The sequence below is a fragment of the Malaclemys terrapin genome, chromosome 8 (assembly GCF_027887155.1).
Source record: "Malaclemys terrapin pileata isolate rMalTer1 chromosome 8, rMalTer1.hap1, whole genome shotgun sequence".
In the NCBI taxonomy this organism is placed as follows: Eukaryota; Metazoa; Chordata; order Testudines; family Emydidae; genus Malaclemys; species Malaclemys terrapin.
The window spans coordinates 82,256,138-82,279,370 of record NC_071512.1 but is presented as its reverse complement, the minus strand read 5'-3'; the positions used below and the strand labels follow the sequence as shown (position 1 = coordinate 82,279,370).

Genomic DNA, 23,233 nt, shown 5'->3' with positions numbered 1-23,233 from the left:
CTTAGTTTTTTATAATGAAATCCTTTGTACATATTTAACTGGCACAGTCACAGGATACGGTCCCAACATGCAATCAGACCTGCACAGGTGCAGAACCCCCAGTCATTTTAATGGGACTCCATATAGGCAGACCTCTATAACTGTGCACAATCCCACTGAAATCAATGGGGTTCTGCACAGGCACAGGGGTCTGTCCTCACAAATCCAATTCCAGGACTAGGGTCTAATGTATTAAACCTCTGTGTAGAGGTTGTCACTCCATACCCTCTTACAACACATGTGAACTGAGAGGTACTTTCACTGTAAAAGAAACCCCCTGTTTTTTCCTATCAAACACACTATGCTGTAGATCTTATAGAAAAGAGAAAAAATAAATACTGCTTAAGAATGAATTCTTATAATATCAATTGTTGTGGCTGTGATAACTCTATGCTTTTTAGTACAGTACTGTACTGATTTTGTGCTACCACCCAATGTGCAACCTTGACTTTAATTTACAGTAATTATTTTCCATTGGGTTTACAACTGAAAACTGCACCATTTCCTCCAGTTTACCCCCGCCTCTGTGTTCTGGTGTTAGTAGAAATGGATTGCAGTTGTGAATGCTAGTGCCATCAGATCAAACTACCAAAGTGACAGTGAACCCATGCCAGCACTTACCATCCACACTCTGAGACCTGAGTGAAAAATTATTAAAACAAGAATCAGGAATGGTAATCAATACTTTTTTTTTTTTTTTTTTTGTAATGCACACCAATGAGGAGTAAAGTTGAAGTTGAGTCATGTACACATAGTAAAACTGGTAAATAAGAAAACTTTGCCATTCACACAATTTAAGACTGGTAACAAATTTGCCGTTCACACAATTTAAGACTGGTAACAAATGTGCCATACTGCACATATCCCATGATTTTCCCACATTCAATAGGAAAAAAGGGCAGTAAACGTCGCGCTCCTATAAAAAAAGTTAGGGTGAGGATTAAAATGCAAGTTTACCTTATATTGAGAAGCTTTAGTGCATTTAGTAGAACACCTTTTTTTACATCATAGTCTATTTTTTGGTCAGTTCCAAAGCTTGGGGCTCGATTAATCTGAAAAATTGAAACACAGAAAATACAAGAATGTTTAACTTCAGTGTATGAAATATACACACATTTTTCATAAAGACTTCTTTTAAAATCTACTGACATGAAAATAATTAGATTAATAAAATAAATGTTAGGAAGCTAATGTCATGAAAACTGAAAGAGAGAACATTTAAAATGAAAGTTATCATTATACAGGAATTAAAAGAAAAACCATGAAAAGTTATTAAAAACCTGGTGGGAGAAGTTTAGCTACTTTCTTCATGGAAGGTCTCCCATCCAAGGATTTACCAGGCTCAATCTTTCTTAGATAGTCTGATAGATTCGCCTCCTCTGGCAGCATGCGGGCCAAAGATTTTTTGTTATTCAGTGCCCTGATAGTACAAACACTTACGCACATGCTTAACTTTAAGCATGAGGGTAGTCCATGCTTAAAATCAATCATGTAAATAAACGTTGAAAGAAGTGGAGCATTTAATCAATGGGCCTCTGGGGGCAAGAACTCAAACCCAATTCTCATACATCATATTACAGAAAACTGTCACTCGACAGGGCCGATGCATTTTAAATAAGATTTTATGTATGTAAAAAATTTAAATATTTAAAGTAAAACTACATTGATTAGATATGTTTGGATAAGTTAAAGGTAAACACCAGGCAGTTTTATTCATTTTTCCAGTAAGTTAACTTCCTGGCTTTTATGTACACCAGGGGTCGGCAACGTTCGGCACGCGGCTCGCCAGGGTAAGCACCCTGGCGGGCCGGGCCAGTTTTATTTACCTGCTGACGCGGCAGGTTCGGCCGATCACGACCCCCACTGGCCGCGGTTCGCTGTCCCGGGCCAATGGGGGCAGCGAGAAGCCGCGGCCAGCACATCGCTCGCCCACACCGCTTCCCGCGTCAGCAGGTAAATAAAACTGGCCCAGCCCGCCAGGGTGCTTACCCTGGCGAGCCGCGTGCTGAACGTTGCCGACCCCGATGTACACTGTATGCCCAGATACCAGTGAAATTGTAGTTAGATTTTGGGACTTTTGAAATGCTATTTTGGACCAAATTTTTAAGTCATGATTGCATGCACCCATAGTACATAGAAATAGCCTGAGCCCATGAGCCCACCCACACACAGGATTGCACATGTGCAAATATGGAACATGGCATGCAGAAGTTCGTGCTAATTTTTGAAATTGTGGGCCTTCAAATATCCCTGTATTGTTAATGCTTTAGATTACAGCTGCAGCATTAACAGCAGCATTCCTGCAGAGAACGTGAGAAGTAATTACAGCACATTTTACTGTTTACATATCTTATATCTTGTCATTTTACTTGAATAATGTAATACAAGTGAATAATATAGTTACATGGGGAATATATTTAATATGTTAATATAGATTAACAGACATTATTATAAAAATGATCTGTGCTACAGGTCTGTCGCATCTTACGCGCATTTAACATGCACGATTTCAACTTTAGGCGGTTGGCAAAAAACAAACAAAAAAGAGAAAAATAACAATTTTAATACTATACCTGTAGTGCGGGCGATTTCGCCTGCCATTGAACTCAATGGAATTTTGGCTATACGCGGTTTTCGCTTTACGCGCTAACCGTGGAACAGAACCCCCGCATAAGATGAGACGGACCTGTATGTATCTAAGATTGAATTTTCCTTTCTATTACACTGAAAACTAATTCGATTTAAGTGACCTTTTATTTCTTACAAAGTGGTGATATGGAAGAAAAAGGTTTGCAGCAAACCTGAACAAACATAACCATGTTAGTTGTGTTTTATGAAGGAAGAAGGTGGTTTTGTTATTATAAAACACACAGTGTACAAAACGCTACACTAAGATTTCTGTGGGTATGTGTACACAGCATTTTGGACTGAGACTCCCAGCCCAGGACAAGAGATGTGGGTTAGTAGGGCTCGCACTAGCACTTAAAAAATAGCTGTAAAGACCGCGCTTAGCGAGGGGATGGAAAATTGCTTCTTTGACTTTTTCTAACCACTGAATAGATATTCAGAAGCATTCAACAACCCAAGAAGACTCCAAAATTAAGAGACACAAGGTCAAAAGCCAAAAGACCAACTACTTGAGAAGTGCACTAGTCAGTTTGAAATGCACTGCTTAAAGTACAGTATCTTAATGCTACTATGAAATGTTGTATGGCGGTGAAACATGGGCACAGACGAAGATAGAGGAGCAACAACTGCTTGTCATAGAGAGGGCGATGGAAAGAAGAATTCTGGAGATTTCAATCCGCCACTGAGTCCCCAGTGAAGTGATCAGACAGCAGAGTGGAGTGTGAGATGTCATTGAAAGCAGGTACAGTAAAATGCTATGGGCCGGGCATTTATCTAGGCTCACTGACAATTGATGGACTGCAGCTATCACGAGTGGTACCCACGAGAACTGAAATGACCACTCGGCCGACCTTCAAAGAGATGGGAAGATTTTATCGTGAAAAGGCCTGGCCGCACATGGAGAAGGAAGGCCAGGATAAGAGAAGGATGGAAGACGTGTTGTGATCTGCGCAATCTATACGAAGGCTGAAGGACTGATCTTTCAAGGTGATCAAGGTGATGATTAAATTCATTTTAACAAAAAGGAAACTTGTGAGACCTATTTACTGTAGTAAAGTTTTTTTAATTATAGATACACACGCGATGGCTCTGACACAAATGACCGCTAACAAAAAGCAATTGTATGCAGCATTCAAATAATGTTTTAGAAAGAAGCAGTAAAGATGATCTGCAAAACCTTTTAGTTAAAGATTCACACTAAGTGACAGAAAATTAGTACAGACTTCATAATTATAAATAGCTACATTTAAAAAAATAGAGATTGGAAAATCATTTCCTCCTTCATTTATGCACGAAGTCCCGAATTCAGGCCAAGGATTCTGGGTTTCCAATACAAAGCTGATGCCATCTCAAATGCCTGCTGTACTGCCTGCATTAGGGGTTTGAGATGTCAAGGAAACATTTAATTCTAATCCCGACTTAGTAGGAAAACAAAGAAGGAAATGATTTTTTTTTTGTATTATTCATTTTATCAGCTTAAAGTTGGATACCTATTCTGTTACTGATCTAGGATATTGCACATATTTCTTTTCATAAGCTTTGTTACTTTATGTATTTAAGATGCAAGAGGCCTGCTATCTGTAAACTGTAAACAGACAGTTCAAATCTGTGGCTAAGTGCTGCCACCAGACTTCAAAGGCAGGATGCCACATTCTTCCTCCAGCCTGGCCACTACACTCAGCACCACTTTGCTGATGGCTGGGCTTCTTCTCAAGTTTTACTCCAGAAACTAATTTGGAAGCAGCTCTCAATTTAGCTTCTACATGTGAATGTAATATTTCAGAGGCCCTGCTGTTTGTCTTGTGCTGTTGGGCACACAGAGGAGGAAAGGAGTGGAAACAGGAGTCTGAAGCTTGTTTTACACTAGTAACTTATGTCAATATAAGTACATTGCTCAGGGGTGTGGAAAATCCACACCCTTGAGCAATGTAGTCATACCAAACTAAGCCCCAGTGTAAACAGTACTATGTTTATGGAAGGACTTCTCCCATTTCCATAGCTACCGCTTCTCAGGGTGGTGGAGCTCCTACACCAATGGGATAAGCTCTCCCATTGGCATAGATAGTGTCTTTACTAAACACTACAGCTGCACGGTAAGTATAGACAAGCCCTGAGGAAGAAATCTCCCTGTTTGAGTAGTCCTTAAGCCTCTACCAATGCATTAACAGGCCTTTAGAACCCATGACAATACCTTTTCCAGGCTCCATCCAATGGCTGCCAAGAAAGAACTAATACTCTATTACCTAAATGGAATATGACCACTAGTGTCTTTCTTCAAGGCAGAGATTGCCAGGGAACCTAACCAGAGAGTGAAGTGACTGACCTCAGTTGGAATGAATTATTCACCAATAGGGAACTAGAGAAAAAGTTTGACAGACTCTGCATTTGGATGGGTATATGAGCCATTTGGCCACAAAAGCCCTTTTGGCCTACTTTGAACAAACTCTCTAACTAAAACTTTTAAACTGATTTTCCTTCACCTTTCTTCCACCTGCCTAATCTGCCCTGGTATCTGCTTCTATTAGCACTTTTCTTGGTGGGTCATTTATACAATAAACGTTTTGGTGCTAATTTATAAATGGATTCATCCCACAAAGATACTAGCCATGTCATACTCCAGATTTCCTGGGGCAGACCATCACCAAAACAGATTTGAACAATCAACATCCAAGCTAGTTTATAGTCATTAAGCATATGGGATAACACAGAGAAGAGAAAAACTGCTGGGTAAATAATAGATGTGTACAAACACATTATTGCTTACAAGAGTCCAGTATGTTGAGACATTTTGTAGAATATATTTTTATAATCTCACAATCCTATCTGCTGAAGAATTTGTTTAATACTAATAATTTTTTAGTTACTCTGATTTTTAAACAGTTAGTAAACTTATTTCAGAATTGTCAGTGTGAGTTTGTAATTTCTCCAGCTGAAGTCCTCAAACTTTGTTTCTAAAATTAAAAGTTGCACAAATGTTGTGCATACATTTGCACAAGTCAGGCGTACACAGTTAGATTGTATACTTGTTGTCAAATTTGAAAGAATGGCACAATTGCCAAATCTGTAATTCTTAGTATAAATAGCTATAAACTTGTATAGCTACTTATGCTATCTAAAGATCTCATCTGTTTTCATTTGCAAGGGGATCTGACTTTATAAGATGAAAGGAATGGTTTTTAACCTCTGGCTAATGCATAAGACACTAATTGTCTAGAAGTCAATAAGTCAAATGAAACCAGATCACCCACAAAACCAAAACACTGGGGGTTAGGATTTAGCAACTGTCATATTATCTGATTAAAATATCCCACATATATCATTGTTGCTACCACTGTTATACAACTGCAACAAATCTTGTACAAAGTATGTCAAATAGGGTGTCTATGGAAAAGTTATGATTTGCCAAATATGATTATGCTAATTTGTATGCATGTATCATTTTTGTATCTGAAGTTATGAATATTAACTATGTACCTGTATTTCAAATGTTTGCTCCTGTGGTAACACCCACCAGGTATTTAGTCTGCACATCTTGAAGCGACTATTCAAGTTAAATGGCCCATCAAGGAACACTTAACTCACAATGGACCATGGAAGACGCCCATCCACACCTGATGGACTTTCATGTGAACGTTCTGTCTAGAGTATGGGTAATGGCCTCTGCTATGACTGAGCAAAGCATGTATGGACATGTGACTTGCCCACATGACTCCAAATCCCATCTTGTTGCCTGTAATTTTCCACAAACTAGAACAATGGGTTTCCCTTCACTTGGCAGAAGCTATAAAAGGCCCTGGAAGAATCTGCATTTTGCCTCTTTCTTTCTCAGACCTCTGGACTATGAACTTGAACTACTGGGAGCATTCTAATCAAGGGACTCTAAGATGCCACAAGTTCTCCTGTTCTTTTTGCGGATACAGACTAACACGGCTGCTACTCTGAAACCTGTTAAATGGATCAGTGAATATTTTAAGTTAGACACATTTAAAAATTGCTAATTTTTCAGATTTCATACTGGTTTTACAATAATTTCCTGGGGTGGGGGGAGGGTTTAAAGTCCCTCTAGCTGAACACTGATGAAGTTTACAAACCTCAAAATTCTCATATTTAGAGAGTTATTGATAACAGGCTGGTGATAAAATATATTTTATACTATTCAGTAATCATTCCTCATTATTCAGCATAACTGTTCTTACTTTGATCAAGAGAAACCCTTTATGGGTGGAAAATACATTTACTACCATGAGCCAGTGGAGTATGCGTTTTATAGAACCGGGACAAGATTCTACAGCAGGGCCCTATGCTGTCAGGCTCCTGGCAGGAGCCCCACTATTTTTGCATATAAATGTGAGTTTTTCACCTTAATAGCAATGACTTACAACTGTAAAAAAAGTTCAGATTTGACAGTATTTTAAGATTTTTTTGGGGGGGGTATCCATATGTTCAATGTCTTAACTCTGCATTTATGCTCCAAAAAAGCCACGTCAGTTTCCAGCACAAATAATGCATTACCCTGGGGCTAAGATTGTTTAAGTCCATTCCTCAATAACAGAACACATTAAAATACAGGAAATCCAAAGATAAGGGTTTTCCATAAACTCTGTAAACCAATTATGTTCCTTACACAATATGTCAATTAACTATCTGTATTTTTTAAAAAGCATAAATAAGAAATGAAAACCCGCAACAAATGCATTCTAAAGTTTAGGATTTCCTGTTTCGTTAGTACTCATTTTTCACAAATTGGATGGAATTTACTCCAAGTTAATGCATTTTTGTGTTGGAATATATAGGGTTACCATATCTCAAAAATAAAAAAAGAGGACCCTCCACGGGCCCTGGCCCTGCCCATTTCCCCACCCCCTAGCCCCGCCCCAACCCTGCCCCTTCCCCACCCTAACTCCGCCTCCTCCTCCCTTCCACTCCCAACCAGGGGGAAAGGGCTGCCCCAGTGCTACCGGCTTCAGGGTTTGCCAGGCAGCCCCCAGACCCTGCACCCCCAGCCGGCGCTTCCCCAGCGCAGCTGGAGCCTGGGAGGGGAAGCGCCCAGCCGGGGGCACAGGGTCTGGAGGCTGCCCAGCAAACCGTGAAGCCGGTAGCGCTCGGGCTTTGGGCAGCCCCTATGCCTCCGGACCCTGCGCCCCCAGCCGGGCACTTCCCCTCCCGGGCTCCGGCGGCGCAGGGTCCGGAGGCACGGGGGCTGCCCAAAGCCGGTAGCGCTCAGGCAGCCCGGCTCTTAAACAGAGCCGAAGAGGAGCAGAGCCTCCCGGCGCGGTGGCTCTGTGTAACTGACACCGTGCTGGTAGCTCTCCGGCAGCCCGGCTCTTAAACTGAGCCGAAGAGGAGCAGAGCCTCCCGGCGCGGCGGCTCTGCTCCTCCCCGACTCTTCGGCTCTGTTTAAGAGCCAGGCTGCCCGAGCGCTACCGGCTTCGGCCAGCCCCCTTGCCTCCGGACCCCCGCCGCCGGCCGGGCACTTCCCCTCCCGGGCTCCGGCGGCGCAGGGTCTGGAGGCACGAGGCTGCCCGAAGCCGGTAGCGCTCGGGCAGCCTGGCTCTTAAACAGAGCCGAAGAGTCGGGGAGGAGCAGAGCCGCCGCGCCGGGAGGCTCTGCTCCTCTTCAGCTCAGTTTAAGAGCCGGGCTGCCGGAGAGCTACCAGCACGGTGTCAGTTACACAGAGCCCAAGAGGAGCAGAGCCTCCAGCGGCAGCGGGGCTGCCCGAAGCCGGTAGCGCTCGGGCAGCCCGGCTCTTAAACAGAGCCGAAGAGTCGGGGAGGAGCAGAGCTGCCATTTTCCCGGACATGTTCGGCTTTTTGGCAATTCCCCCCGGACGGGGGTTTGAGTGCCGAAAAGCCGGACATGTCCAGAAAAAAGAGGACGTATGGTAGCCCTAGAATATAAAGCTGGGGTTCCTTTGATATCACAAACCTCAGAAGCCACAGGGAAGTACAGCTTTCTGTTAATATTTCTGCTGAACATGCCGGAGTATGTTATATATGCCCACTGCACAATTCTACTGGAACTGCACTAGTTTTTCTGGGCTAACACAGAGTACTTTGCATCACAGACCTCTCCCATACAGCAACAAGGTCTCAACATCCATGTTTATTCACTTCCAGTGGCTGGCCTCAGTATCACAGAATCCCACTGGCAATGTCTGCAGTGCTCCTTCTAAGAGCTGAAGAGGAGAGAAGCAAAGCAACAGCCTAATTACCTCTCTTCCCTCCTCTGGGAGGAATTTCTAAGGCACCTTCCCATGAGTTCTCTTTCTCTCCTACAGCACCCCAGAAGAACTGCACAGCAATGAGAGCCTGGTCCTGTCCATCTTCTCAGAGTAGCAGCACAAGGGAGGAAGAACCAGCAGGCAACAGTTAACATCATAGTCCTGTTCGGGGTGTTGGCTGTGTTGCTGTGTGCAAAGGGCTAGGTGAGGGGACAACACACTGCTCTTCTACTGGCCCACTCACCCTGACATGGTAGGAAATCTTGCTGACCTGTGCTTCAGTGAAGAGCAAACCCAACCATCCATTTCACTGTGTAATTGCAACATGCTAAAGTATGGATTGGTATGGTTCTCTGCATGTATATTTGAAAACATGCTTTCTTGATTGCAGGAAATTGAATATTTTGAGGTTAATAATTACACTTTCAGAGGGAAGGAAGCCTTATGATCCCCCTTTAAAGTATTTCCTTAACGTAGCCATCTGTCCCCAGAAATGCGCTTGCGCCCTACTGTTGCTTGCTAAGAAGTGCCAAACACAACCTACAAACTGCTTTGTACCTTTAAATCTCCCTTAACTTCAGTGAAAGTTGAGAGCAATCTGCATATTGCAGGGAGCAGTCAAGTACCCTACAAGCTCACTCTTCAAATGCTCTTTCTCAAACGTTGGAATGTAATATATGGCAACAGGCAAAGCTGATACACAGTTCATGCCCAAAAGGGAATTTTCTTTCTAAATTATACTGGTATAGTAGTATCTATCAATATATCATGAAGTATATTGTAATATGTATCCTTCTCTGCAAAACACAGATCGGTTCAAATACAGAATCTGAAAATGATGTTCCTGATTTTCATCCGCTAGGTGGCGCAATGTGGTTTGCTTTAAGGCAGTCTGAATAAGTCAGCACTCTTCCACATGCAATTTCTGTGAATTTTGCAAAGGTCAAATTAGTCAAGTTTAGGCAGGAGGCTGTGATTTCTGTTTATTTTTAGAATAATGAATGCTGGGAAGATATTCCTGACTAGACATTGGTGCTCAAGAATATTTCTAATAACTAATGGGAGATGAAATGGAGACAATCTTAGTGTATTGCTTAATTTGAGTTTTGTAGGTTTAAATATCACTTTTAAAGTTACATCAAAACAGTGTTCATGACTGAATATATGTTTGTCTTCATGCAGACCTACCCAGAAATGAAGGCATATTTGTCTATTTTCATGGAAGTGAACCAACAGAGAAATAGCATGTTTTCTATTTTCATGAAACAGAACTAGACAAGCAGTGAATAAGGGGACTCAGAAAATCTGCATTCTATTCCTGGCTCTGCCACTGACCTGCTGTATGATCCTGGACAAATCTCTTTCCCCTTATACCTTTTATCTGTCTTGTCTACCAGGGGTTCTCAAACTTCATTGCACCACCATTCCCTGCTGACAACAAAAATTACTTCACGACTCCTGGAAAAGGGACCAAAGCCTGAGCATGCCCAATCCCTATTGCCTCGGGTGGCGGGGCAAAACTGAAGCTCAAGGGCTTCAGCCCCAGCAGGGGGCCTGTAATGTGAGCAACGCTGCCCGGGGCTGAAGCCCTCGGGCTTTGGCTTCAGCCCTGGACAGTGGGGCTTGGGCTTCAACCCCGGGCCCCAGCAAGTCTAAGCCAGCCCGGGCGACCCCACTCAAAGGGGGTCGCAACCCACAGTTTGAGAACTGCTGATTACACTGTAAGATCCTCAAAGCATTTAGTCACTAACACCCATTGACTTCAATAGGAGTTCGGTGTCTAATACATTTGAAGATCTGCCTAAGTTCTCAGGGGCTAGGAATGTCTCCCACTGTGTTTAGAAACAGTGCCTGGTGCAATGGGCACCCCAATATTGGTTGGGGCCTCCAAATGCAACTGTAATACAACTAAATAATAATCACGACCATACATGATATATGGTTAGGATATATTTCTGATTACACATTAGCTGGATCCTTTCTACCTTTTGTGTATCTCTCTACTGTAGATAATACTGCTTTTTTATTTTAAGAGTCAAGTGTATTTTATTATTTAAAAGCATTAAGTTAAGCAAAGTAGTTTTAATAAGTTTCTTGCTTGACCTTGCTGGAACATACAGAGTGTATCTTCATCTATCAGTGCCCAAGATTTTCTACAATGCTTGTCTACCTTTTGTCAATTGTTTCTGTTTAACCATTTGAAGTATAATTCTACTTTGAAAAGTCACTATATAAAAGTGGCACCTTGTTACTTAACAGGTCTACTCTCAGACTCCAATTCAGCAAGTTACTTAAACATGTGCCTATCTTTAAGAACATGAGTAATCCCACTGATTTAGACACTTAAAGTTAGGCACATTTTACGTACTTTGCTGAACTATGGTCCCCTATGTATTAAGAGTCTGACTTGGTAACTTCTTTTAGTCATTAAAGTTTTTATTACTTTTCACTACCAATAGCACTGCAGAGCCATCACAGCTGAGAAAAGATGAGATGGAATCTATTCCTTCTACTACATCTTCAACAGAATTGTTCAATGAATTCTAATCAGTTACCCCTGTCCAAATCTCCTAACAGCAATAGAGTTGCAAAATCTTTATTAAGAGCATAATTTGAAGGTAATGAAGGAAAGACATCCCTAGGCCAGCATTAGCACAGGTGCAGGGTACTTACGGGCTTGCCTTTGGCACAGGTTAGAATTAGGTCAGGGCTGCTTTAAGACGTGCTCTAACTGTAATGCATTCTATAGACCATTGCAGTGGTGCAGAATCCAAGAGGCTACACCACTCCTTCATGCCCTGACTGGAAGACCCTCTGTGACAGGGGAACCAGAAATCCTAGGAACCTATGTGGCTGCTTTGTAGCCCATTTTTTCTGGTGCAACTGGCTTGGCTGCAGGGCAAACATGAATTGTACCCACTAGGGCAGCATAAAGCGTAACTAAGGGCAAAATTTAAAGATGAGCTGGAAGATGACCCAGCTTATTCCACCAACCCCAAGGATTAGTTGGCAGGGCTCACAATAAAAACCAAAAACCTCTATTCTTGTAAATTCAGCACACTGCATATGGAAACCATTGAGGCACAAAAAACCTGGATCCCCACCATGCCACTTCAGCCACTTTTCAGATGCTCTGTTCCTTATTTGAACTGCATGCTCTGTTCCTTATTTGAAATGAAGTTAATAAATAGCATGAGCTGAATTTAGCTCCCACAATTCAACTATTTGCCTTTCCAGAGCACCAAGGAGGAAACAAAGTGCATAAAACAGTTACTAACCTGTTCTGTAACTTGTGCTTCAAGGTGTGTTGCACATATTCAGTCCACTTCAGGTGTGTGTGTGCCCAGTGTGTCATAGTCAGAGATTTTTCCCTTAGTGGTACCCATCAGGGCAGCACATCCTCCCTCAGCTACTCTCTTCTCCTGCATGGTGGTGTAAAGGGCAGGGCCACTCCAGACCCACCTCAGTTCCTTCTTACCCAACAGAGGGGAAGGAGGTTGGGTCACAGCATGGACATGTGCAACACAACTTGAACAGGTACAGAACAGGTTAGTAAGCATTTTTTTTCTTCGAATGACTGCACTGTGTCACAGGGCTGTCCCTTTAAGGGAATCGGTACCCAGCCTACCTGTGACAGACTATACTGAAGGGAATGAGCCAACCCAGGTCCACCTGGGGATAATTGACTGCTTAAGTAGATGGAAGGCTGTTAATTAAGTAACAAATACCTCAATCTAATAGGTCTAAAAGGTTGGAGAGCTCAGTTAAAGGAAAGTTCTTGAGGACAAGGGAAGCTCCAGAGGAGGGAGCTCCTATGGAGGCTGAGCTAGGCAAAAGTTCTCCAGGGCAGGAGTCCTGGGAGAGACCCTGAACAAGTAGGGGAAAACCTGCAGACGCTCCCTGGGCTGTGGAGCAGCCTGAGGCCTTACTGCAGAAGAAGCTACTGCTGGAACCCAATTTGCTAATCCACCCCGACAGGCGGTAGCTAAGTCAATGAAAAACTTCTTCCATCGACCTAGCATTGTCCAGACAGGGGCTTAGATAGGCTTAATTACATCTTGCATGGGTGTGAATTTTTCAATCCTTGAGCAACATAGCTAGGTTGACCTAAATTTTAGGTGTAGACCAAGTACTACTAATAAAGTGTTTTACTAATCCACACTGTGGAGTGAAAAATTGTTTTAATGCTCGTGCCTACATTTTGCCTCTATGCTTCCCAGTTACGCTGATTACAGTTGCTTTGTTCAAGCAGCAATTGATTTTTGTATGCCCAAATAGTGTATCAAGTAGTTAGCAACAATGTGTGTGCAAGGGATTCTTGCTTTGGTGTTTGTCTTTTGGGTTACCAAAGACAGCCAACGTTCTGTTCAGTATGACTCCTTTTTTCCATCCGCAGAACTGGAAGTGCTAATAGCTTAAAGCTGCATTATGTACTTCAAAGTAGTTTGTCAAACAGAAGTTGCAAAGAGTGATAGAGAAGCTGTGTAGAGTTAAAGTAACTTTTAAAGTCAAACAAAATGTTCGGTGACCTTGCCTCCGTCTGAAAAATGCATCACTTCTGTGTCAAGCAGTTTGTTAAAAACTGATACAGAATAAACCATTACAAGTCAAAAAAATTTAAAAAATTCCTGCTGCATCTGATGGGCAGGGTTAGTGGTGCCATTTTCTTTTCTGAACGGACAAGCTAAAGCCTATCTTGGGGAAAAGGTTCATTCACTAAAGGGCTTGATCCTGCAAGGCACCAAGCATTATGGCATGATCCAGCAAAACACTTAAACAAGGGCTTAGTTTTAAGTACTTGAATAGTTCTACTGAAGTCAATGGGATTACTCACATGCTTGAAGTTAGCAAACGCTTACACGTTTTGCTGCATCACATCAGAGTGCTCAGCACCTGGAGGGATCAAGTCCAAAAGCTGTAAATGCCATCTCCAAAATAATGGATTCATGGCATTATATGGTATGTTAAAAGTGACAAGCGTGTTCTCTATCTTAACTGAAAAAAGATGACAATATTTTGACAAAATAAAAAGCTAGTTTCTAAACTAGAAATGGAAAATAAATCTTTCCAAAGCGATTTATAGGTCTCCTCCTCCATAGACTAACTGTAATGTTTAAAATGCTGAGACTTGTCAATATTCGTATTGTTTTTTGCGGTCAAGGTGCAAAAGGCTTGAGGATGTTCTTCACCTCACCCTATGGAAGGCAGTATCTTCCCCTCTGCCTGAACTCATTCACAGCCACCGTCCTTCCAGCTAGGGAGGACTGCACTAGACGCCATTCAGACTTATCAAATATTTGTACTTAACTGGCCAGAGACATCTAACTGGATCTAACTGGACAAAATGTAATTAATGAATGGAGGGCTGATTCTGCCACCTTTACTCACATTGAGCAGTTGCACTGAAGCCAGTGGGACTCCTTGCAGAGGAAAACAGTACTCCGTTTGAGTGAGAGTGGTCCTCAGGCTGGCACGTGTTCAGGAAGCCAGGGTTACACCCTTCCTCTCACAAAAAGTTGTATGTGAACTTTAAAGTGGTCAGGACCTTAGTTTTACATCTCTTGTGAAATACAACACCTGCAGCAAAACAATATCCTTCCCTTACCCCAAACTTCCCAACCCCAGGATCATTCAAGGGCACCGATTCAGTAATAGCTCAAGCTACGTCTATACTACATGCCACTGCTGGCAGCTACATGCCACAGTAAAAAGCAAGCAGCATCCATGCTGCCGTGTGTAGCTACATGTGTCAGTTAAAGGCTCTGGCAGTGGGAAGTAAGCGGGGAAAGGCTGAGCCTGAGCGTTATTTCCCTGCTGCCCCCCTCCCCACTGTCAGAGTCTTTTCTTGTGGCGGGGAAAGGCTCCAACAGCGGGAGGCAATGGGACACTATACTGCTAAAAATAGCAGAGTAGATGGGGAGGCACAGTCTGGGTGAGTAGAGAGCAGTGTAGGGTTTGTACTCACTCTACTCATCTAAGCTTACCTTGTGCTAGGGGGGCTACCCATGTCTATTTGCTATTTGTTGCTGAAAGAAGCATGCAGTGCACACAGACACTCAGAAGGATGAGTGCCAGCTATTTAATCACCAGTACCCCTTCCTACAATGCTTGGATTTTCCTTGGAAGTTTTCCCATGAAGGTATTGGCTAGGCATGACTGTACTTAGTTTTGTATAAGCAGACTTTACAGTCTAACAAAAGTGCTTTACCTCCAGGAGCCAGGGTTTTAGTTTTCTGTCCAGCAGGATATCAAATCCCAGTACTTCAAAGCAGACACTGTCACTTCCGGGAGCTTGGCCTGGTCTGCACATACGATAAGCATGAAGGACATGTGGCTCTGCTACTATGAGAGTCTTCACCACTAGTTCCTGTGGGGATTTTTCACAAAGTTACATTAGAATTGCAGGGAATGATATCAGCATATTTTGAGATAAATCATAATCAAGTTTTTTTCATATTCAAGTCTTCTAATACATTCATGACAAGAGGAATTTCTAGATCTGTCATCTGTGGTTACGAAAAGGCTGAACAAATGATTGCTATATTTTTAAAGCAGTCTGAGGGAATTATATAAACAAATCCATTTTAAGGGATTTAAGCATAAATTTAGCCCTTTGTTTAAGCAGATATTGAAAATAGCATTAAGTCTAATTTTGCCCTGCCTTATATCTTGGGCAACTCTAGTCTTATTAAGGGTTACATGACATATAGGTCAGGGCAGAGTTTTCTCCAGATTTATCAATATCTCCCCTGCTATTCTTATTGCAACTAATTCACTCTGTCCTACATTGTCTAGCAAAATGACTTCAATGCTAACCTCGCAGAAAAAAGCCTCTCCATAAAGAAGGCTAATTCAGTCTGAAAGCCGTCCTACTTATAAGCCTTAAAAAAAAAAAAATTTAAAACAACAGTTTGCCCTTAGCACCACTTTACAGTATGTGCTTTGTGATGTGCATTATTGAGAGCTCGGATTAATAACGCTGCAATACACATGGTGGTTTCCAAGCAAAGTCAAGAGATGACAGGTGACATTAATTTTCTAAATTGATATGCTGTATATACATAAATCATTAATTGCACATTAGTTTTATCTTACTGAAATATCACTCCAGAATTTGGAAACATCAAGGTGATTTGTTTGTAGAAACTCAGTAAACCATTTTATGGACCGTTTACTGCCTTTATCTTCTGTTTCATCCCGTTCAAAGTGCTCATTATGTTTATTCACAGAGTAGTTGGTTAGATGCATATACAACTGGCTCTGCAAGCAGGGAAAGGTAACAGATATCTCATAAATACGGATCCAGAATATGTGGTTCAAAATAATTTAAAAAGAAAACCCAAGTAACTGAAATAAAGCCTTTTAATGTTATATAAACCATGACATACTGTAATATTTATTTTATTTCTATTAAATATATGATTCATATTTTGAGTTTCATATCACATTTACTGAAATAAACCCACAGTACAACTATCATTACATGAAGCTCAAGTATAATTAGCTCTTGGGAAGACTTTATATACTGAATGTTACAGTCCTGATAAAGCAAAGAACTCAAGCATATGCTTAAATTTAAGCCAACTGAAGTCAATGGGACTACTTAGAATAAGATTACCTGCTTTGCTGGACTGGGGCCTATGTGTGTTGCCAATCTTTATATGTCCATACATAAATAATAACTAGAGACAGGGCCGACTCTACCATTTTTGCCGCCCCAAGCAAAGAAAAAAAAAAAGCCGCTCGGACTGCAGACTGTGCCACCCCAAGAAGGGACGGAATGCCGCTCCTTTGCATGTGCCGCCCCAGGCACGTGCTTCCTCTGCTGATGCCTGGAGCTGGCCCTGACTAGAGAAAAGTATCTACAGAGCAGTTAACATACAGAATGGTTACATCCCCACTATCAGAGGTGTCTGTAGACCAGGAAAATGCTACTAAGTACTTGGCCACCTGTCTCATTCTGAGACAATCCCCCTTTCAGTTTTCACTGTACTCTGTTTATGAGAAATGTTCTCATGATGAAGATCCGGTTTATCTCCTTAAAAATATCTACTACTCATGAGCTCTATTCCCTCACCCTTGCAGTTGTCAGTGAGGCTCAGGATTGGCGGCTGGTACCCAGACATTAGAGGCACCGAAGTTCCAAGGCAGAACATCAATAACATGTAGCCCAATAATGTTTGTTTTTATTTTATATGGAAAAATGCAAACAGGAGTTGATTTATGTTTTCAATTCTGTTTTGCCATTGAAAATGGAATTGAACTGATCAGACTGAGAGCTTGAGGGGGATACTAGGCACACAGAAGATTAACTAGGAGATAAAACATTGAATAAAAGCAAAACCTGCTTTCAAAAGAAGGACACAAATTCGAGGGTATTTTCAAAGTAACATTTTTGATGGTTAACAGAACTTGTTTCCTAAAGAACCATTTTAATGAGCCTAAATTTAACAATATATTGCTTTTCCTTTAAAGGCCATTTTATAAATCACTGATTTATGTGCATGTTCTTCCAATGTAAGCATTAATCAGCCTTACTGCTGCACTACCACACAATCTGTCTTACCTTATTGCTTAATCGAGGGCCAGTAGATGTTGCTACAATCTTTCTGCCCCAATTCCATACTGATTTGATGGAAAGGAGACAATTCAAGCTCTCCCCTGTCATACTGTTTATTTCACCGCAGTTACTTTTATTTGAAAAACTTAATAGCCTAAATTCAGGATAGCTGACAACATACTGGGTTAACACTATACAAAATGGCTTTCTGCTATGGTTTCTAATTTCTGTTGTGAGAATCAGATCAAAGTCCATAGTCTTGACTAGCCACAGATGTAATCTTTCCATAAAATGCCAACTATCCTAAGTTAATTGTTTTGCAGATTATGAAGAAATAAAAGCCTTTTCAGAACATTAGTTAAATTGTTTAACAATCTTCGCTCTAAAAATTTCTGGATTTTTAGATTATTAGAAATGAGCCAGGCCACTCAAAAGCACTTCAAGTTATTGATGGATTATGGCATCAGCAGATTTCAGAAAAGAGCAAAGAGTTGTTTTATAAGGTCCAAACTAAAGGAAAAAAAGTCCTTGCATGATAACAATGCTAGAAAAGAGAATACTGAAGTAGGCAGTACCAAAAGAACTCTGACTGTTCTCCACCTCACTTGCCCAGTCACAAAGCATATTTCAGTGATATTGGTGGCATACTAATGCAAACAATATTCAAGGCAACTAGTTCTCAATATAAATTTTGATAATTACATGCAAGAGATGAGGGCAGCTTGATTTATTGATGAATATTAACAGAAGCAATGCACAAAGTAACTTCATGCAACATCTTATAAGAAATCATATAGCCAAAGCCTTAGCATTTGAAAATAGTATCAGGAGATGAAATGTGAGATAGATCACCAACTGACAAACAAAATATTAAGGGCACTGCTATTGTTGTAAATAAAATACTAAGGGCACTACTTCCTTAGCAATGGTCGCTGAAGGTACAATGCCTGCAGAGGCTAGGAACAGGGATAATGTGTCCCAACGGACTGAGACAAGTGAAATTACTGCAGATACAATATGTGCTCTTCCCATTGCAATCCTAGGGCAGAGGGGCAGTGCCAGGATTATGATCCATCACACATAAGCACTGGTGGCAGCAGCTGTACATCCCAGTTTTAACATCAGAGCACACTGGCTGCCAAATTATAACTATGTCCTCCACCAGAGCAGTGAGAAGGGAGTAGGGGAAGGAGGGCAGGGAGGGAAAGAAGACTCTCCGAACGCACTAGTACCCCAGCAAACCCATACTGAGACAGCCATAATTTAGCCCATGAAATGTGCATGGGTGTGGAATAGGCAGGGCCGGCTCTAGGTTTTTTGCTGCCCCAAGCAAAAAATTTTTTGGCTGCCACCCACCCCAGCCCTGGGCTCTTCCCCCCACCCCCCACCCCCAACTGCACCCTCCTGCCGCCCCAGCCCTGGGTCACTGGTAACTCACACCCACGGCGGGTCATTCAGCAGGAATTTTGGATGTGCACAGAACACAGACAGGATTGGTTCCCATATGATTACAGAACTGCAGTAAAGTGGAACAATTTTCATCTTGTGTGATTGAAGGATATCTGGATGCATATTATAAGACTGTCCTACATAAATGAGGAAAAGTTGAGGTGCCTTTATTATTCTTTTGTTCCATTCTTTGTTTCAATGGGGAATTTGCCAGTGCAATATTACTGTCTTCCTTTTAAACAAATAAAACTAAAACTAAAAAAAAAAAAAAAAAAAGCAATGGCTGTTGAAAATAGCAATTCCAGTCCTAATAACCCCTGGGAAGCATTTCTTGCTCAATTTATTCTACTTTTTCTACAGCAAGTTACAGTGGATCAGTATATTTGATTTGGGAGAAATGAAGTAACAACTGCCCAAATTGAGCTTAAGCACTCCTGAATTTTGAGGGTGTTCAAATCTGGAAGGCAGGTGCTAGATTCCCTTTCTGAATATTAGCTAAATCTGGAAAAGAAAAGTCAATTTCTGCTTCCATGGCTCAGAAGTGTAAATCCTCCTACGTGCCTGGTACTGTATCTAAAGCTGCCCAGTCTTGTAGAGCCTCCCCTCCCTTACTTTTCATTTTAAATTCTAGTGGGATCTCCCTTGCTAGGCTTCAGATAGAGAGGTGCACTGTTCATTTAGTCCACCCAATTCTTTCTTTGGGGGAGAGCCCAGGGCTGGGGTGACAGGAGGTGGGGGGGTGAGGGGGTGGAAGAGCCCAGGGCTGGGGTGGCAGGAGGTGCAGGTGGGGGCCAGAGCTGGGGTGGCAGGGGATGCGGGTGGGGGGGGGGAGAAGAGCCCAGGGCTGGGGTGGCAGGAGATGCAGGTGGGGGGAGAGCCCAGGGCTGGTGCAGCAGGGGGGTGCAGGTGGGGGCCAGAGTTGGGGCAGCAGGGGGTGTGGGCAGGGGAGAGTCCAGGGCTGGGGCAACACAGGGCTGGGGTGGGGGGCAGCAAAAAACCTAGAGCTGGCTCTGTCCCTACCATTCACAGCAAGCTGCAGCATGAAGTTTCAGTTACACACTCCTTCCCCCTCCCTTTCCTGTTAATTGCGGCCGAGGGAATACTGAGAAATGTAGTTCTTTCCCTGCTCCAGGGCTGACTATAGGCAGGGAGCTAACCAAGGAACTACAGCTCCCAGGGCCCCCTGTTGGTTCTCAGCTCCCATGCTGGATTCTTGCGCCCCTGCAAATTTGCTGCCCCAAGCAACTGCTTGCTTTGCTGGTGCCTAGAGCCGGCCCTGGGAATAGGGAAGCTGGCATGACAACAGGTTCCCTATGCAACAGAGTAGTGCAAGAACTGAAATCACTTATACCTGGGATGCCTCAAAATTACTTGCTTCTCAGTAGCCACTCGTATTCTGTTCTGTGTCACACTGAGTGGGCCCGAATACTGCTACTGTTCACTTGGAGACACAATACAGTGAGTAGTAGAATTAATATGTGTCTCTCATGATTTGGTGCGTTCCTCCAAGTGTGCAGGTGGTCTTCTACTGTCTCACTGTAAAGCAGCCAAATATATATTTCCACAAGCAGGTACATGTGAAGTGGCTGTTGCTATTGGGCTCTGCTGTTCACTCCTCTCTTCCACTGTAGGAACCATTCCCCTGTAGACCATTGGTCCTGATAATACTTCCTTCCCCTAAACCCACAGTAACCACCCCTCACTTGCAGTGATTCTGACTCCTGACTGCAATGGCAACCGTTATCAGCCCACGAACCAGCTCTCATTTTCTGATCCCTCTTCTGCACAGCTTCCCAGACCCCTGGCTGACACACTGGAGGGATTGATTCTGTGCCCTTTCAAATCAAAACTCACAGATTTCCCTGATGCAGGATAAGGCAAGAGATGCCCCTTTCTCACCACCAGACAAAGTATTGAATAAATATAAATTCAATATAACAGTCATTGATGGGATCCACTTTAGTTCTCCCTGGTCTAGGTTTGAAGGTTAATAATTGTTGCCTTTTTCTCTCTTTTTGGAAATAAACGTCTTTTGGAGACAACAGAAGAAGCAGATTAGTTTGAAGATTATTATATAAGCAATGATATGTCATCATGTTCTAGCACTGCAGAGCCAATAATGAGTTAAATGTCTTGAAGGCTGTCTTTTATTTTAACTTCTCATTTACATTCTGAACTTTAAGCTAACAACAGAAAGGTCCTGCCTAGCAAATATAAAACTAATTCTGGATTTGAAAACCTAATCTAAATTATAGGTTAATATGGACATTTGTTTTCCCTTCTCCAAATGCTAATCTTGCTATGCATCTGACATTCATTCAATCATCCCCTTAGAAAATATTTAGTGCTATTATTGCAAGTGATACATTGGGACTAGCATCCACTTACCAAATTAGAGTCACTGGGAGGATGGTACTTCTCTGTGCCCATTCTCACAAGTCCATCATGATATAAAAATATTTTTAATGGATCACAGGATGTTACCAGAATATACACTCGTAAATCAAACTTGTAACCTTCCATAAGAAATGGTTTGTCAAGGTATTCCTGAACAATCAAGTGATCCTGAGCTTGTAGTTTTTCTCCATTTCTTATCAGAGAGATTCTGTTTAAAACAAAGGTTAATTTAAAACACTGAAATTTGACACAACTCTTTGAAGTACATTTTCATAGCTGACCAGCCAGAGAACTATCTTAATTCCATTATCTATGTGGATATTTGTGTATCTTATTTGCATAGTACAGAAATATGCCATTCACTTACGTGCTTTTATTGCTTCCTGCACTTGACAGTGCTACAATGGGATGAAGAAAATCAATGCACCATTTAAAAATAACTTTCTGCTCCTATTCATCCGACAAGTTGGAATAATGGGTTTCCCTCTGCTGTTCAGAAATGCTAAGCAGAGTGATCAGCCACTGGCTTTTAAGATTATTTCTTGCCATGCAGCTCTAGAGACTGGCTCCTATACTTTCTTCAGCTCATCTTCTGCCCCAGATCCAGGATTCGGTGCCACTTCACTGCCAAACTGATTACAATGGGGCTACTTGCAGAGTAATAGGAGTACAGGTGGCAGAATCAATCCCGATTTTTCACGTTTCATTTAATATGTTTCACATAACCAAGTGGCTGAGCTAACTGATATTATGAACTCCAGGACACTAAAATCTATGTTAAAAATACTAAAGTTTGGAGTTAAGGTAACAAAGCTGTGAAAATTCAGAGTTGAGACTTAAACCTGATATACTTATCTCACCTGGTTGTTCCTGTAACATCCCATCCCATAGATAAAAGAGCATATTGCCTATATGTATTTTCACAAAAGGAATCCTGATCTCAAGTCCTATTTGAGCCCCTTATCAGCAAAAGCTTTCTGTAACACGGAAAACAAAGTTCCCCTTTTACCATTTCCATTTAGCCTTCTATCTCAGCTGTTATTGGTCTGTAGGCCTTTGTCAAAATGTGAGCCTTCTTATACGGACACTACTATTCACATATTAAACCTTTTGCTACCAGAGTTTCCAGGTAATGACAGTAGTTTGGGATAAGATGCACAAAAGTTAAGATTTAATCTCAAAAACTGCCCATTATTTGGAAAATATTTTTTTAAACATTTCACCTTTGTTTAGATAACATGAATAATCTATTCAATCAACCTACCCATGCCCCATTGCACCATTAGCTGGTTTGACTATAAACGTTTTCTGTCTTCGCTTCTTCTTCAGTTCCTTCACATAGTTCTGAAATTGCATATATTCTGCAGGGAAGATCCATGTTCGAGGAATAAAACTATACTCCTGAGGCTGAGACTTGATCATTCTGCAAAAAGGAAAACTGAGGTTAGAAACCTTTTTCAACCTTCAAGTTAAAACCTGTTACACTTCAGTCTACAGGACTAAATTGTATTCTGAATGGGGACCCTGAAAAGCAAGTTTATTGACAAAATAGAGTATCAAGAAAACAAGTCCAAAACAGTTAAGAATAGTTGTCTATGATGCATTAATATGCAAACAACCAGAATTATAAAATGGGCTATATTGCATTTTTGCATATCCTCATGCATGGATTCATTTCTCCAAAAGATGTGGCTCAATTAATAAAAATCCTTGGTGATATGCTATCCTTCCTATATTAAAGCATACAATGTGATTAAGATATATAGCAGTTCATAGATCCTTCTCCCCTTGGCAGAGACATCCTCCTAATTATCACATTTTGGTAGCAAAATTTTGGCCATATTTTATCCCCAGTGCATTGGTTTAATTTCATTTTTGTGCCAGTCTGGGATGCTATCATGGTATGTTTATACTGAAGATACTCATAAGAATACATATTG

General features: G+C 41.8%; 1 protein-coding gene across 1 annotated transcript in view; it reads right to left on the bottom strand.

Moving 5' to 3' along the window:
* TTLL7 (tubulin tyrosine ligase like 7) overlaps positions 1-23,233 on the bottom strand; it is a 74,102-nt gene that overhangs the window by 38,295 nt on the left and 12,574 nt on the right. Inside the window, exons 5-9 of the mRNA XM_054037927.1 lie at positions 22,558-22,716; positions 21,285-21,501; positions 15,983-16,147; positions 15,096-15,254; positions 997-1,091 (exon numbers count right to left, since the gene is read on the bottom strand). Coding sequence (XP_053893902.1) covers positions 997-1,091; positions 15,096-15,254; positions 15,983-16,147; positions 21,285-21,501; positions 22,558-22,716 — 795 coding nt within the window. The remainder of the gene's footprint in view (positions 1-996; positions 1,092-15,095; positions 15,255-15,982; positions 16,148-21,284; positions 21,502-22,557; positions 22,717-23,233) is intronic.